This window comes from Clarias gariepinus, chromosome 15 (assembly GCF_024256425.1).
Source record: "Clarias gariepinus isolate MV-2021 ecotype Netherlands chromosome 15, CGAR_prim_01v2, whole genome shotgun sequence".
Lineage (NCBI taxonomy): Eukaryota > Metazoa > Chordata > Actinopteri > Siluriformes > Clariidae > Clarias > Clarias gariepinus.
The window spans coordinates 12,418,612-12,431,482 of record NC_071114.1 but is presented as its reverse complement, the minus strand read 5'-3'; the positions used below and the strand labels follow the sequence as shown (position 1 = coordinate 12,431,482).

Here is a 12,871-nt window from a genome sequence, read left to right as displayed (position 1 = left end):
TGAGCCACCCTCACACACACATACTGTATACTGTATATGTACATATACATATACATACAGTCAGACATTAGTATGAATTGCATTCCAGATAGATCTCTAATAAACCTTTTATACAACCCATTTTAATATTTGAGATTTATCATTGATGCATCTCTCATTAACCTTTATTCATTATGCAGAGGTAATGTTGTAAGAAAGGGAAGCTATTACAGCTGCAGCAGTGCTGCATTTCTATTAAAGTATAGTATTGAATTAAAAGTTAATTCAGAGAGAGCTCAACAAAAGACGCATCCACCATACTGAGTGTTTTTTTCGGATGAATGTGCACATCACAGCGCCGAAGAAAACGCAGGAATGAAATGAGCAATAGATTCCATTGTCTAAATCTAAATAAAGAGCAGTTATCCCGGATATCACACGCAAAACCATTGCAACCGATGAATGAGGGTCTTTTTTTAAGTCTCGCCTGAGCGTGCGCACTACATTTTAGGGTGACTAATACCCTATGAAATTAAAGTGACGCTAAGAAAATGCACCGCATACGCTCATATTTCATCAGCTCATGCATAATTCATCTTTCAAACTATCTTCAATCATTTCAGTATCTTCTTCAGCACTGGTGTGTCTCGCACCCTCTCCACCCCAAACAGTTAGAAGGAATTTGCTGTTCTTTCGTCGAGCTTACTCAACATATGGCACTTTGAAATCTTCTATAAGTTTAGGGATAAGTTTATGCGTTTGTGTTTTCGCACGTTGAGTTGCAGTGTTCTTCAGATTTGCCACATTTCTCTCAGATGTGCACGTATCTGCCCGTGGTGAGAGTGTGACGATGAGCGTGTGTGTGTGAGTGAGAGAGTGAGATATATATTCACATTAGACACTTACACATTAGACCACGTTTCTGGTCTGCTGCTGACAGCTAAATTTTCCTCTCTCCGACTTAACTTAGGGTTTAATGCTTAAGTTGCTGGTGATGTTAACTCTTATCATTACAGACAAAGCCTTTTAGCAATCTTCACCTAAACAGTCAGAGAGTTTGTGTGAGAAAGAGGAATTAGCCCAATATCAGTAAATACACTTACATTCACATTTAGGGTGTTTGCTGTTGTTAACATTCTGGACTTGCTGTCTCAGCTCTTCTGGTTAACAGTTTACACTTAACCGTTAAGAATTGAGCTTTGAATAAAAATGTTGTCACACTAGGGAAATATTAGATGCCACATGATGTGCTATGACCTACAGCGCAGCTCCGAGGAGTATTCCCTGGAATACAGTAATGCTGCTTGTAAAATATCATAGATCTATGTGTTGAATTGATGGTTCATATAACAAAGCTGGTGAATATTTTTGCTAACTAGCTCTTTTTTATTGAGAACATAAAACATCTGGCTTTCAATTCCAGTGCATTGTAGGGCAATAATAATCAGAAAAACAAGGCATGTAACTGAGAGATATACATAATTTATAAATTATATTCATTTTGCCAGTGCTAGTAGTGGTCCTACAAAAGCTTTCAGTTTCTGTTAAGAGAAAGAAAAAAACATTTACTACATGCTAATAGTGCTCATAAATAAGTTAATATTCTTTAGACTATGTTTGTATTTATTTAAATAATGTAGTTCTGGGATTTTTTACTTGTAACATACACATTCAAAGACTAAACAATGTTTTTTAATCAGAATTCACACTCATGTCTAGTCCTTTATTTATTTATTAATTAATCAATTAATTAATTTAGTTTACGTTTCACCACATTTAATTGGGAATTATGTGGTTTAGCCTTTTACTGGACCCTCATCAAAAACAATATTGTATGTTTTCTGCAAAAACCTGATTTGTTTAATAGGCTGCTCATTCCATATTTATGCATTAAAACAGCTACAGTGATGTTTAAATGGCAATAAACCACAAATTAACTAAATCTCTCTGACTGTGGTTTGATGACTACTTACAGTAGGTAATCATAATGTTGGGCTTTAAATCTATATTATATGCAAATTGACCAACAAAAGGGGGAATAAATATCTGTCAGACAACTAAATGAAAATCCATAGTTCACTGGAGTCCCTGTTACCAAAAAAAACAAAACAACAACATGTATTTAATGATGTGAATATTGTTGATGGTCCCTTATTAATTAATAGGCAGAACCTGTGATGCTTTATCAGATTAGAACATGTATCAAAAAAATATATGGTTGGATGGGGGAAGGGATGGATAGATGGGTGGATAAATGTATGGGTGAATTGATGAATAGATGCATGGATGGATGGAAGAAGGGTGGGCATATAGACATGTAGATGGATAGGTGGGGGATTGTATGGATGGAGAGGTGGGTCTATATTTGGTTGGATGGGTGAATGAATAGCTTGTTGGATGTATGTACAGTATGGATATCTGGATGTATGTATGTATAAAAGAATAGGTACAGTAGTTACTCAGATGGGTGGAAGGACAGAAGTAGTTGGGTAGGTGTTTGCATTATATAAATGAATGAATTAATTAATGAATGGTTGGGTGGATTAATGCATGTATAGATGAATTTACTGATGAGTGTATAATTCTATAAATGCATGTATGAATTAATGGATGGGTTGGTGCAAAGGTGAGTTATGGAACAAGGTTGTATGGAGGATTGATGCATGGGTGGGTTTATGCATCAATGCATCAATCCTGCATGAATCAATCCTCCATCCAACCACCCACACATACACCCACCCATGCATCAATCCTCCATCCAACCTTGAATGGACCAAGGGATGGATGGACAAATACTTGGTTGGGTGTATGTGTGGGTGGTTGGATGGAGGATTGATGCATGGGTGGGTTTATGGATAGATAGACAGATGGTTGAGTGGCAGGGTAAAGTATATTTACAAACTGCAAACTACAAAGCCAAATCTACCTTTTTTGTTTTTGTTTTTAAATAAACCCCCAGTCCCTAATTAAGGTGTGCTCTTTAAAATTGACCGTTCTCTCTCATGTTCTAGGCTAGTCAAGAACCTAATAACTCTGAAGACAGGGCTGGTTCCACCCAGTATCCTGCAGTCTACAGCAGGAGGAGTGGACATTTACAGTAACACTGGTATTTAATCGAACCCACTGGGGGGACAAAAAAGAGGGGTGGAAGTTACATTTGGATTACCCTTGCTGTTAACGCTTATCTCACACCAGTGCTCACTATGACGCATCCTCACAAAAATGTAACGAACAGCAACGATGTTAAAATGCAGAAGGAGTGTGCTTTTGACCTTGGATGTTACTTCTATCCCTCTTTTGCTTCGACACATTGAACAAAGTGAACACCTGCAAGGCAGCAGATCAAAGTGGCTGGGAATGTTGAAATAGGTTGTTGAGTATGGCGCTGGAGCTGTTTTGCATTGCATATTTATTTTTGGAAAAGTGGAAGGAAACCAAGTAGAGCATGATGTCAACCCCTGAGGCATGTACTCCTTTCCATGATGCCTGGCCTTGCTGTGTTCACAGTCTTTCTTTTGTTTGCTTGAAGCCCCGCCCTTGTCATAACAAGCTGCTTAACAGATACTGGATTATGTTTTAATAGCTTCTTGCTGATCTTTCAGTTTGGAGTGGGTTGCTGTTTATTCATCCTTTTTTTTTTTACATATTGGCATTTTTCCCCCCTGTTTTCACATTCCAGCAATCCTTCTCTTAACATATATACGTTTCTTATAGCATTCAATATTCTCATATGATGTTGTTTGCCTAATATATTTATTTGCTTCCGAGTGCCTGCCAGGTCTTGTTTTGAACCCTATAACCCCCCATCCTACTTCTTGTTGATTTGCATCTCACACTCTATTAAACCACTTATTTCCATCCTTTCCTTTCAGATATCTTCAGTGACCTGTGTACAGCGGCCCTCACAGACACAGAAGGAACTGAGGAGAGGACTGGGCTGCTGCCAGTCCAGGAGAACAGATTTGCATGTTGAACATGTCTTTTTTCTTTTTATTTTCTAGCTTTTTATAGTGCCATGCATCAACGGACCACGCAGGATACCTCCCTGCTAAACCCTTGTGTTACTGTAAAGTAAAGACAATCTTTTGCTGCTATTCCCACTTGTGCCATGTCGACCAGAGAGTGCGCAAAGGACTGGAACTTGGATTTTTTTTTTTTTTAGCCTTTGGACGCTAAATTTTGCTGATGCAAAGCAATGGATGTGGCCAGCCAGCTGTCATGGCTAGCTGATTTAGCAGTGCCTGAGCAGCTAATCAACACTGACATTTTTTAAGAGGAAAACTGGAATCCAGTGTGCATTAAAGCAGTGTTTCAGCATCGGCTCATGTGATGCTTGTTTTGAAAAACAGGCCTGATCATGTCATGAAGCCGAGCGAAGTGAATGAGAGAGAAAAAGACTCTAAACTGTCCTGTCCTGCTGAAATTACCACTCCGAATGTTCTTATAGCCTGGATCACTTTGTTTATCAGAAACAGTCAAATGGAACAGAAGTCATCTCAGTGAAATTACCTTTTTTTATTCTGTTGGTCAAAAATGCAGCAATTTAAAGTAAAAATAACAATCCATTATGTTTGTGTATTATATACGATTTCTGTACTCTTTTGTATTTGGCATCTTATTTGTTCTGTAATTGCTCTTTAAACATTCATTTCCTGGTCTACAAATGTCTCTCTTGGGGATGTTTAGCCTCTAAGCAATTTTATCAGTTATTTGATATTTTATTGTAGCACAAATATTCCATCTCTAATGTAAGAACAAATAGTATTGCTATATATGAACCTTATACCTTTTTCCGATTCAAACAAATTTAGCTTCTTGTCAAAAAAATCAAATCAAAGACAAATCACTCTCTGAAGTGTATCAGACGTGGCCTTGGCATTTCCTTAACACAGCAGAACATTTTGCAGTGATAATTTGTTACTGAAAGGATAATAGTCTCACAGCAAGAACTGTTTTACATAATAAGAAAGGTTGTTCCATTATGACATCCCTGTTAAATGTAAAAAAAAAATTTGATTGCACCATGTCTTATTGATTTCGATAGTAGAGGTTGTAAACATTTTCTAAGACGGACCACACTTCTCTATACTGTATATATCCTATTTTGTTTTATTCATTTATGGATGACGGTTCTAAGCACAAAAATGACCTGGAATGCAGAGTTTATTGCTGATGATTATACTACGCTGTTATTTATTAAGAGAAGATTATGCTTTCAACTGGTTTAAAAGGTTAGTGTATTACGTCTGCATTTTTAAACAGATGATTAAATACATATAAAATAAATCTTGTAATCATGTCAGTTATTTATTGAACATTGAGGTCATCTTGGCCGCCGTTTTATGCTGCACGCTTGGTTTTTTTTTTTCAATTTTAACAAAAATTTATCTGCTTCACCCTTGTATTCTATACAGGTTGAAAAACAATATCACTTTTCTTTTTTTTTTCCTCATTGAAAATATGTGACTGATATTTGCAAGTCTTTATAGCTAAAAAAAAAAGGTTTAGCTGTGCATGTTGTGCCTGGGCAAAAAAAAAAAGAAAGAAAAAAAAGTTGCCTTTTCAAATAGGTCAAAGAAAACAACTAAGGAGATTTAAAAATGACTGTAATTGGGTTGACTGTCTAATGCGTTACGAAGACCTAGCTGGATAGTGCTGAACCATCAACTTCATAGAACAAATGTGGTCAGAAAAAACTCATGAATAGAGATCAGTTAAATGCTTGGAGAAATTGCATTGTGCGTGAAGCGATGCATCTGTTATGCAATAGGCTTAGCAATGTTATGTGGCAATAAAATAAGGTCATGCATAAGGAATCATCTTCACTCGGCCATTGGCCACCACATTGTGAGCTATACTCAAAACTATGAACAAAAGTGTGTACTTTTTTCCGATTGGACAGCATATTTTATACTTAGTTGTACCTTAAAGCTTAAATCTTAAAATGAATTCAATCAAATAAATATTGCTAATTTTGGCTAAGATACATAAAAGAAAAGAAAAGTACGGAAAAGTTTGAAATATATTGTCAAGGTTGTATATTTTGGAATAATTGCTATTTCTTCTTACTTTGTTTACTTAGAGATTTACCAACCATTGTATTGGTATTTTTTTCTTTAAATTGGACCTGATTTGATTATATTTAGGAAAAAATGCTATAAAAACCTGTTCTACAAAGCAAAGTAGGCCCACTTTACTCAAGTTTTCCCCACGTCTAAAGCTGTTAACTTAATAACAGTCAGTTCTTCACACTAAAAAGTGTTGTCTTTTTTTTTTTTTTTTTTTGCAGACATTATAAAAGGTAGCATTAAGAGTCAGCATAAGGTGTATTAACCACCACCCCTGCTGTGGTAATATCTTAGTAGCACTGTGTACAAATGATAAATTTCATTCTCCAAATAAATTCTAGATTCTCTTGATGTCGCTGACAGAGTACTGCGCGGTCTTTGGCTCTGTGGGAAAGGCGCTTGTTTCACGCGAACATGTAGACTGTGTTAGGCAGTCAGTGTGGAGAAGACTGACGGAAAGAAGGTGAGGGCAAGGCAAGCTTCAGCGGGCTTTGTTCTACAGAAGAGGGGGCTTTCACGCTCCAGAGGGACCCATGGAGCAATGGAGAGACCGCACATCTAGCACAAAGAAACAGACTGAATCTTCAAATAAAAGTGGGAAAAAAATAAATAAATAAAAAATTCTCACTAACTCTTGCCAATGTGTCCTTCAGGCTCACCACAGAGTCCTCACAACCTTTTTGAAGCTGGCATGGGAGGAATTTCATCATGAGACTGTGCATCTGAAGCGAGCATGCTGGCAAAAACAAAGATTCTGATCTTCAAGAGGAAACCTCGTTTGCTTAAAAAAAAAAAAAGGTTGCTACTTTGCTTCGTGCCACCTTTTTTTGCCACAGATGATGATATCATTGCTTAGACCTCGAGCTAAGTTTTAAGGTGCAAGGGTGAAATGTTAAATACTTAATAAATATGTCTTTTCTTTAAAAAAGAATTATGACAATTTGACTTCCAGAGTTTTTAAAATGCATGCTCACTTTGAACAGAGTCCTAATGGAATGAATGTCCTTGCACACATCTTTGGGCGCCTGGATGGATGGCATGCTGTCATTTAAAGGTCAAAAAAGCTCCAAACATACCATAAATTAAAAGAGGTTTTCTTTACAGAAATAATGCAGGCTTTACAATTGAAAGTTGAAGCCAAATTGGCTGACTGACCTTCATGTCAGAGATTGCTTATGGTGACATAAATTGCTGGGGTCTGTCTGCTGAGGACTCTTACTGGTCTCTGCACTCATCATGACAGGCTTTGCCTCTGAAAAAAGTAGGAAGCATGCCTTCCTATTCGTGCACAAGACAAGTTTTTTGTTGTTGGATGTAAATAATAAAATATTCTGTTTTTTTTTTTTGTCTGCCTGTAAAACAGCATATTTTTTAATTTACATGCAATGTAAAAATATATTTAGTAGTGCCTTCTTAACATTACAATAATAATTATAGTAATAATAATGATGTTAGTCTTTCGGCTGCTCCTGTCAAGGGGTCGCCACAGTGGACCATCTAATCCGCACACAACTTGCACAGGTTTTACAATGGATGGCCTTCCTGACACAGCCCTCCTATTTTATTCAGGCTTGGGGCCTGACACTACATTGAGTGCCTCGGGCCTTCCGCATACAGTAGCAGACAAAACACCTGCCACTGGGCCAGTGTATGATTATAATAACAACAACTATAATAATAATAATCACAATAATAATGATTGCAATTATTATTATATATACTGTTTGCATGTCACATGATCTCTCAAGTTCCCCAAATTCTTCTCACTGTTTAAAGGGATTGACTATGCTAAACTGCCCCTTTGCTAAACTGGTGCGAATAATTGAATGAATGAGTGTGCCATAAGTTGGACTGGTGTACCAGGGTAAATTCTTAAGTCTTCTTCTTTGTCTTTCGGCTGTTCCCTTTCTGGGATTGCCACAACGAATCATCTGCCTCTATCTAACCCTATCCTCTGCATCCTCTTCTCTCACACCAACTAACTTAATGTCCTCTCTCACTGCATCCATAAATCTCCTCTTTGGTCTTCCTCTAGACCTCCTCCCTGGCAGTTCCAACCTCAGCATCCTTCTACCGATATATTCACAATCTCTCCCTTTGAACATGTCCAAACCACCTCAATCTGGCCTCTCTGACTTTATCTCCAAAACATCTAACATGTAACATTGTCCCTCTGATGAACTCATTCTCGATCCTATCCATCCTTGTCACTCCCAAGGAGAACCTCAACATCTTCAGCTCTGCTACCTCAACTCTGCCTCCTGTCTTTTCTTCAGCGCCACTGTCTCTAAGCCGTAGAGCATCGCTGGTCTCACCACTGTCCTGTACACCTTTCCTTTCATTCTCGCTGATACTCTTTTATCGCACAACACACCTGACACTTTTCTTCACCCATTCCATCCTGCCTGTACCCGCCTCTTTACCTCCTTTGAACACTCTCCGTTGCTCTGGACCACTGACTCTTAGTACTTAAAATCCTGCACCTTCTTTACCTCTGCTCCCTGTAGCCTCACCGATCCTCCTGGGTCACTCTCATTTACACACATGTATTCCGTCTTGCTGCGTCTTGGCTCAGAGCCAATCCTTGATGCAGACCCACCTCCACCTTGAACTCTTCTGTCACACCTACAGCACATCTCACCACTGTCTTACAGCTCTTATACATGTCCTGCACCACTCTAACATACTTCTCTGCCACTCCAGACTTCCTCATACACCACAGCTCCTCTCTTGGCACCCTGTTGTACACTTTCTCTAAATCTACAAAGACACAATGCAACTCTTTATTACCTTCTCTGTACTTCTCCATCAGCATCCTCAAAGCAAATACTGCATCTGATGTACTCTTTCTAGGCATAAAACCATATTGCTGCTCACCAATGCTCACCTCTGCTCTTAACCTAGCTTCCACTACTCTTTCCCACAGCTTCATTGTATGGCTCATTAGCTTTATACCTCTATAATCGCCACAGCTCTGTACATCTTCCTTGTTCTTAAAAATCGGCACGTTTCCTCCATTCCTCTGGAATCCTCTTACTCTTCAAGATCTTTTTAAACAAACTAGTCAAAAACTCTACTGCCACCTCTCCTAAGCACTTCCATACCTCCACAGGTATGTCATCAGGACCAACAGCCTTTCCACTCTTCATCCTCTTCAACGCCCTTCTCACCTAACTTCTACTAATATTTGCTATTTCCTGCTCCACAACAGTCACCTCTTCTACTCTTTGTTCTCCATATGTTTTCCTCATTCATCAACTCCTTAAAGTACTCCTTCCATCTCCCCATCACCCTCCTCGCATCTGTCAGTACATTTCCTTTTCTATCTTTAATCACCCTAACCTGCTGCACATCCTTCCCATCTCTATCTCTCTGCCCCGCCAACCTGTACAGATCCCCCTCTCCCTCCTTACTGTCTAGCCTAGCATACAAGTCCTCATATGCTCTTTATTTGGCCTTTGCCACCTCTACCTTCACCTTACTCTGCATCTCCATGTACTCCTGTCTACTCTCTTCAGTCCTCTCAGTGTCCCACGTCTTCTTAGCTAGCCTCTTTCCCTGTATACACTTCTGGACTTCCTCATTCCACCACCAAATCTCCTTGTCCACTTTTCCCTTACCTGATGATACACCAAGTACCCTCCTACCTGTCTCCCTAAACACATTGGTTGTTGTTGTCCAGTCAACTGAAAGCACCTCCTGATCACCCATAGCCTGACACCTGGGTGCTTCTGCCTCCACTCTTATATGTTACCCTATGTTCCTGTCTCTTCTGGAAGAAAGTATTTACTACTGCCATTTTCATTACAAAGTCTTTGCAAAGTCCACCACTATCTGTCCTTCTACATTCCTGTCCTGAAGACCAAACCTGCCCATCACATTTTCATCACCTCTGTTTCCTTCCCCAACATGTCCATTGAAGTCTGCACCAATCACCACTCTCTCACCTCTAGGGATGCTCTGAATCACTTCATCTAACTCACTCCAGAATTTCTCCTTCTCTTTTAACTTCCATCCTACCTGTGGAGCATAACCACTAACAACATTGAACATTATCCCTTCAATTTCCAGCTTCAGACTCATCACCCTATCTGATACTCTCTTCACCTCTAGAACATTCCTTACAAACATCTCTTTCAGAATAACTCCTACTCCATTTCTTTTCCTATCCACACCATGGTAAAACAATTTGAACTCTGATCCTATGCTTCTGGCCTTGCTACCTTTCCATCTGGTCTCCTGGACACACAGTATATCTACCTTCCTTCTCTGCATCATATCAACCAACACTCTTGCCTTCCCTGTCATAGTCCCAACATTCAAAGTCCCTACTATCACACCTAAACTCTTGCCTATCTTCTTGTCTCTCTGCTTTCGAACACACCTTCCTCCTCTCCTTCGACCAACAGTAGCCCAATTTCCACCGGCACCCTGTAGGTCAACAACACCAGTGGCGGTCGTTGTTAACTCGGGCCATGACCGATCCGCTATGGGAATAATATTTGTGATTCGCATCATTGATTTGGCAAATGTTTTACGTCGGATGCCCTTCCTGACACAACCCTCTGCATTTATCCAGACTTGGGACTGGCACAAGAAGACACTGGATTGTCCCCCCGTGGTAAATTCTAAAGTATAAGGAGAATATAGTGTTTATACAACAACAACAACAACAACAACAATAACAATAATAATAATAATAATAGCCGCCTAAAAACTCCAGGGTCCCAAGAGCATGACCTCAAGTTATTGTTTGCATGTCACATGACCTTAAGGTTCCCCAGATTCCTCCAGTGTTTAAAGGAACTGACTTAAGAGCAGATTATTGTATGAATGATTGTGTATGGTGCCCTGCGATGTACTGGTCTCCTAACCAGGGTAAATTATCTTACCTAGTCCTCAGCTGGACTTTGGATCAACTATAAGCAGGATATAATAATAATAATAATAATAATAATAATAATAATAATAATAATTTTACATAAAATAATGGCAAACATAAACGTTTAATTGATTGATCATTTTTAAAAACATTAATGAAAATGGTAAACTGAATATGCAATAATATTATGAGGTCATTTTGCAAACACTGTCCCAACTGCACCAGCACACAAAGCATGCATCTGCTATTTGAATTCGACAGCCAATCAAAAGGCGCAGCGCACGAGTTCCGCTGACGTCACGGTTAAACCAATTGACGTGAACCAATGAGCGTGCGGCTGCTCGGCTTGAGCCGCCGTTTGAATTCAGAACGGAGAGTTTGGATGCGGTGTAAAGCTTTCGTTAAAATGGACTTAATGTTTAGACTCGTTTGTCTAATATTGTAATATTGGAAAAAAATAATTTTTTTTCGGAGATAACAACGGAATAACACCTGTTTGTATTATTGACATTTAACTTTGCGTTGTCCTGGTTGGTGAGTTAGTATCGCAGTCAAAACTAGCGAGTGTGCTAGGTAGCTAACGTGCTAACGTGCTTAGCTGAACTTAGCTGGTCAAGCAGCCAGCTGAACTAAGAGCTAGTCTCGACTCGGACAAGTTCTCACTAACAACTTTACAAAGTCTGCGTGCTGTTGAGCTCTCGGTAAGAATTATTTATTTATTTATAAAGTCAGAATGTAATTAATTAAGTTGTTTATTTCAGTTGAGTTTCTTAGCGCAGACATTTTGGCCCTGTCTCGACCGCTCCCCTTCACCTGCCAAAGAGCTGTCACACTGTGTAGGCTGTTATACAGTATCTGCTGAAGAATAACAAACATGTATAAAGATTTTACCTTTAAGTTCAGTAGTAGCTCTAATGGAAAACATGTATTAGATATAAGATGCACTGATTAGCTGGATACAGGAAGCTCATAACACACACCTCTTATGTGGTCTTACATTATAGTAAACATGTTGAAACTGAATGTTCATGTTCTCACACAAACACACCTTACAGCTGTTTAATAAGTCCAAATCATTTCCATTTGTTTTATGTCACTTCTTGGATGAATTTATTGTCTTTTCTAGATAGGTGTGTGTTGTTTTGCAAATCCAGGCTGCATAGTAAACCTTTAAAAGTTCTCCAACTTTTCTAATCATTCACCTTGATAAAGCACTTCATCCTGGTCAGAACTATCTTCACCATAGTCCAAAACTCATTGAAAATAAATAACTATAACAACAAAAATCCATCCCTCTTTCTCTATTAAGTTATTTTTGTCTGCCGGAGATCTGACTGTTATATCTACGGACAGATCTGTGCAGATAGTGTTTCCTGTTTTCCATGCAAGACTTGTATCTTGGATCAGAATTTCTATCCATCAGGAGCCTGTACTGGGAACGGGCCCTCCATGGGATACCGTCTTATTGCAGGGCACTGCACGCTTCTTCACACCTAGATGTTGTTTTTAGTGCTAACTATCTACCTTCTTGTGTGTTTTTAAAGCACTTGCATACAGACCCAAGTCTGGGATTCAAACTGGTAATCTTCGAGCTGTGAGGCAGGTGGCACAAGTATTGAGACAAACATGAGATTCATTGTTGTAATGACATTCTCAAATAATAACAATAGAGAGAATATTTTGTTACTTAATGTTATGCAGTGAAGTTACTATACAATAATCAATAGTAAGTATAAAGGTCTTTTATTCTTCAAAACCTGCTAGATTCAGCTTTGCACGCAGTCAGAAAGACGTCTGCAGTAATCTGGTGTCACTGAAGATCGCAATAGCCGTCAAAAAAACTATCTTCACCATAGTCCAACAGTTTTTACTAGTTAATTAGCACAATTGATCAGACAGATTTAGACTAGAATTAATTAATGAAATCACCTGTTTTATGCAT

The 12,871-nt window shown here is 38.8% G+C and overlaps 2 protein-coding genes across 10 annotated transcripts in view; both read left to right on the top strand.

The window, feature by feature from the left end:
* Nucleotides 1-5,259, top strand: part of mcf2l2 (MCF.2 cell line derived transforming sequence-like 2) — an 87,879-nt gene extending 82,620 nt beyond the window's left edge. For 5 of the 6 annotated variants that reach the window (XM_053512525.1, XM_053512524.1, XM_053512530.1 and 2 more), the window contains 2 exons: nt 2,991-3,085; nt 3,852-5,259. In XM_053512525.1, the coding sequence (XP_053368500.1) occupies nt 2,991-3,085; nt 3,852-3,952 (196 nt within the window). In that variant the 3' untranslated portion in view covers nt 3,953-5,259. The remainder of the gene's footprint in view (nt 1-2,990; nt 3,086-3,851) is intronic. The other variant, XM_053512529.1, reaches the window with a different exon arrangement.
* Nucleotides 5,260-11,297: 6,038 nt separating this feature from the next.
* ect2 (epithelial cell transforming 2) overlaps nt 11,298-12,871 on the top strand; it is a 30,188-nt gene continuing 28,614 nt past the window's right edge. For all 4 annotated transcript variants that reach the window (XM_053513844.1, XM_053513842.1, XM_053513843.1 and 1 more), the window contains exon 1: nt 11,298-11,630. The gene's annotated coding sequence lies outside the window, so the exon portion shown is untranslated. The remainder of the gene's footprint in view (nt 11,631-12,871) is intronic.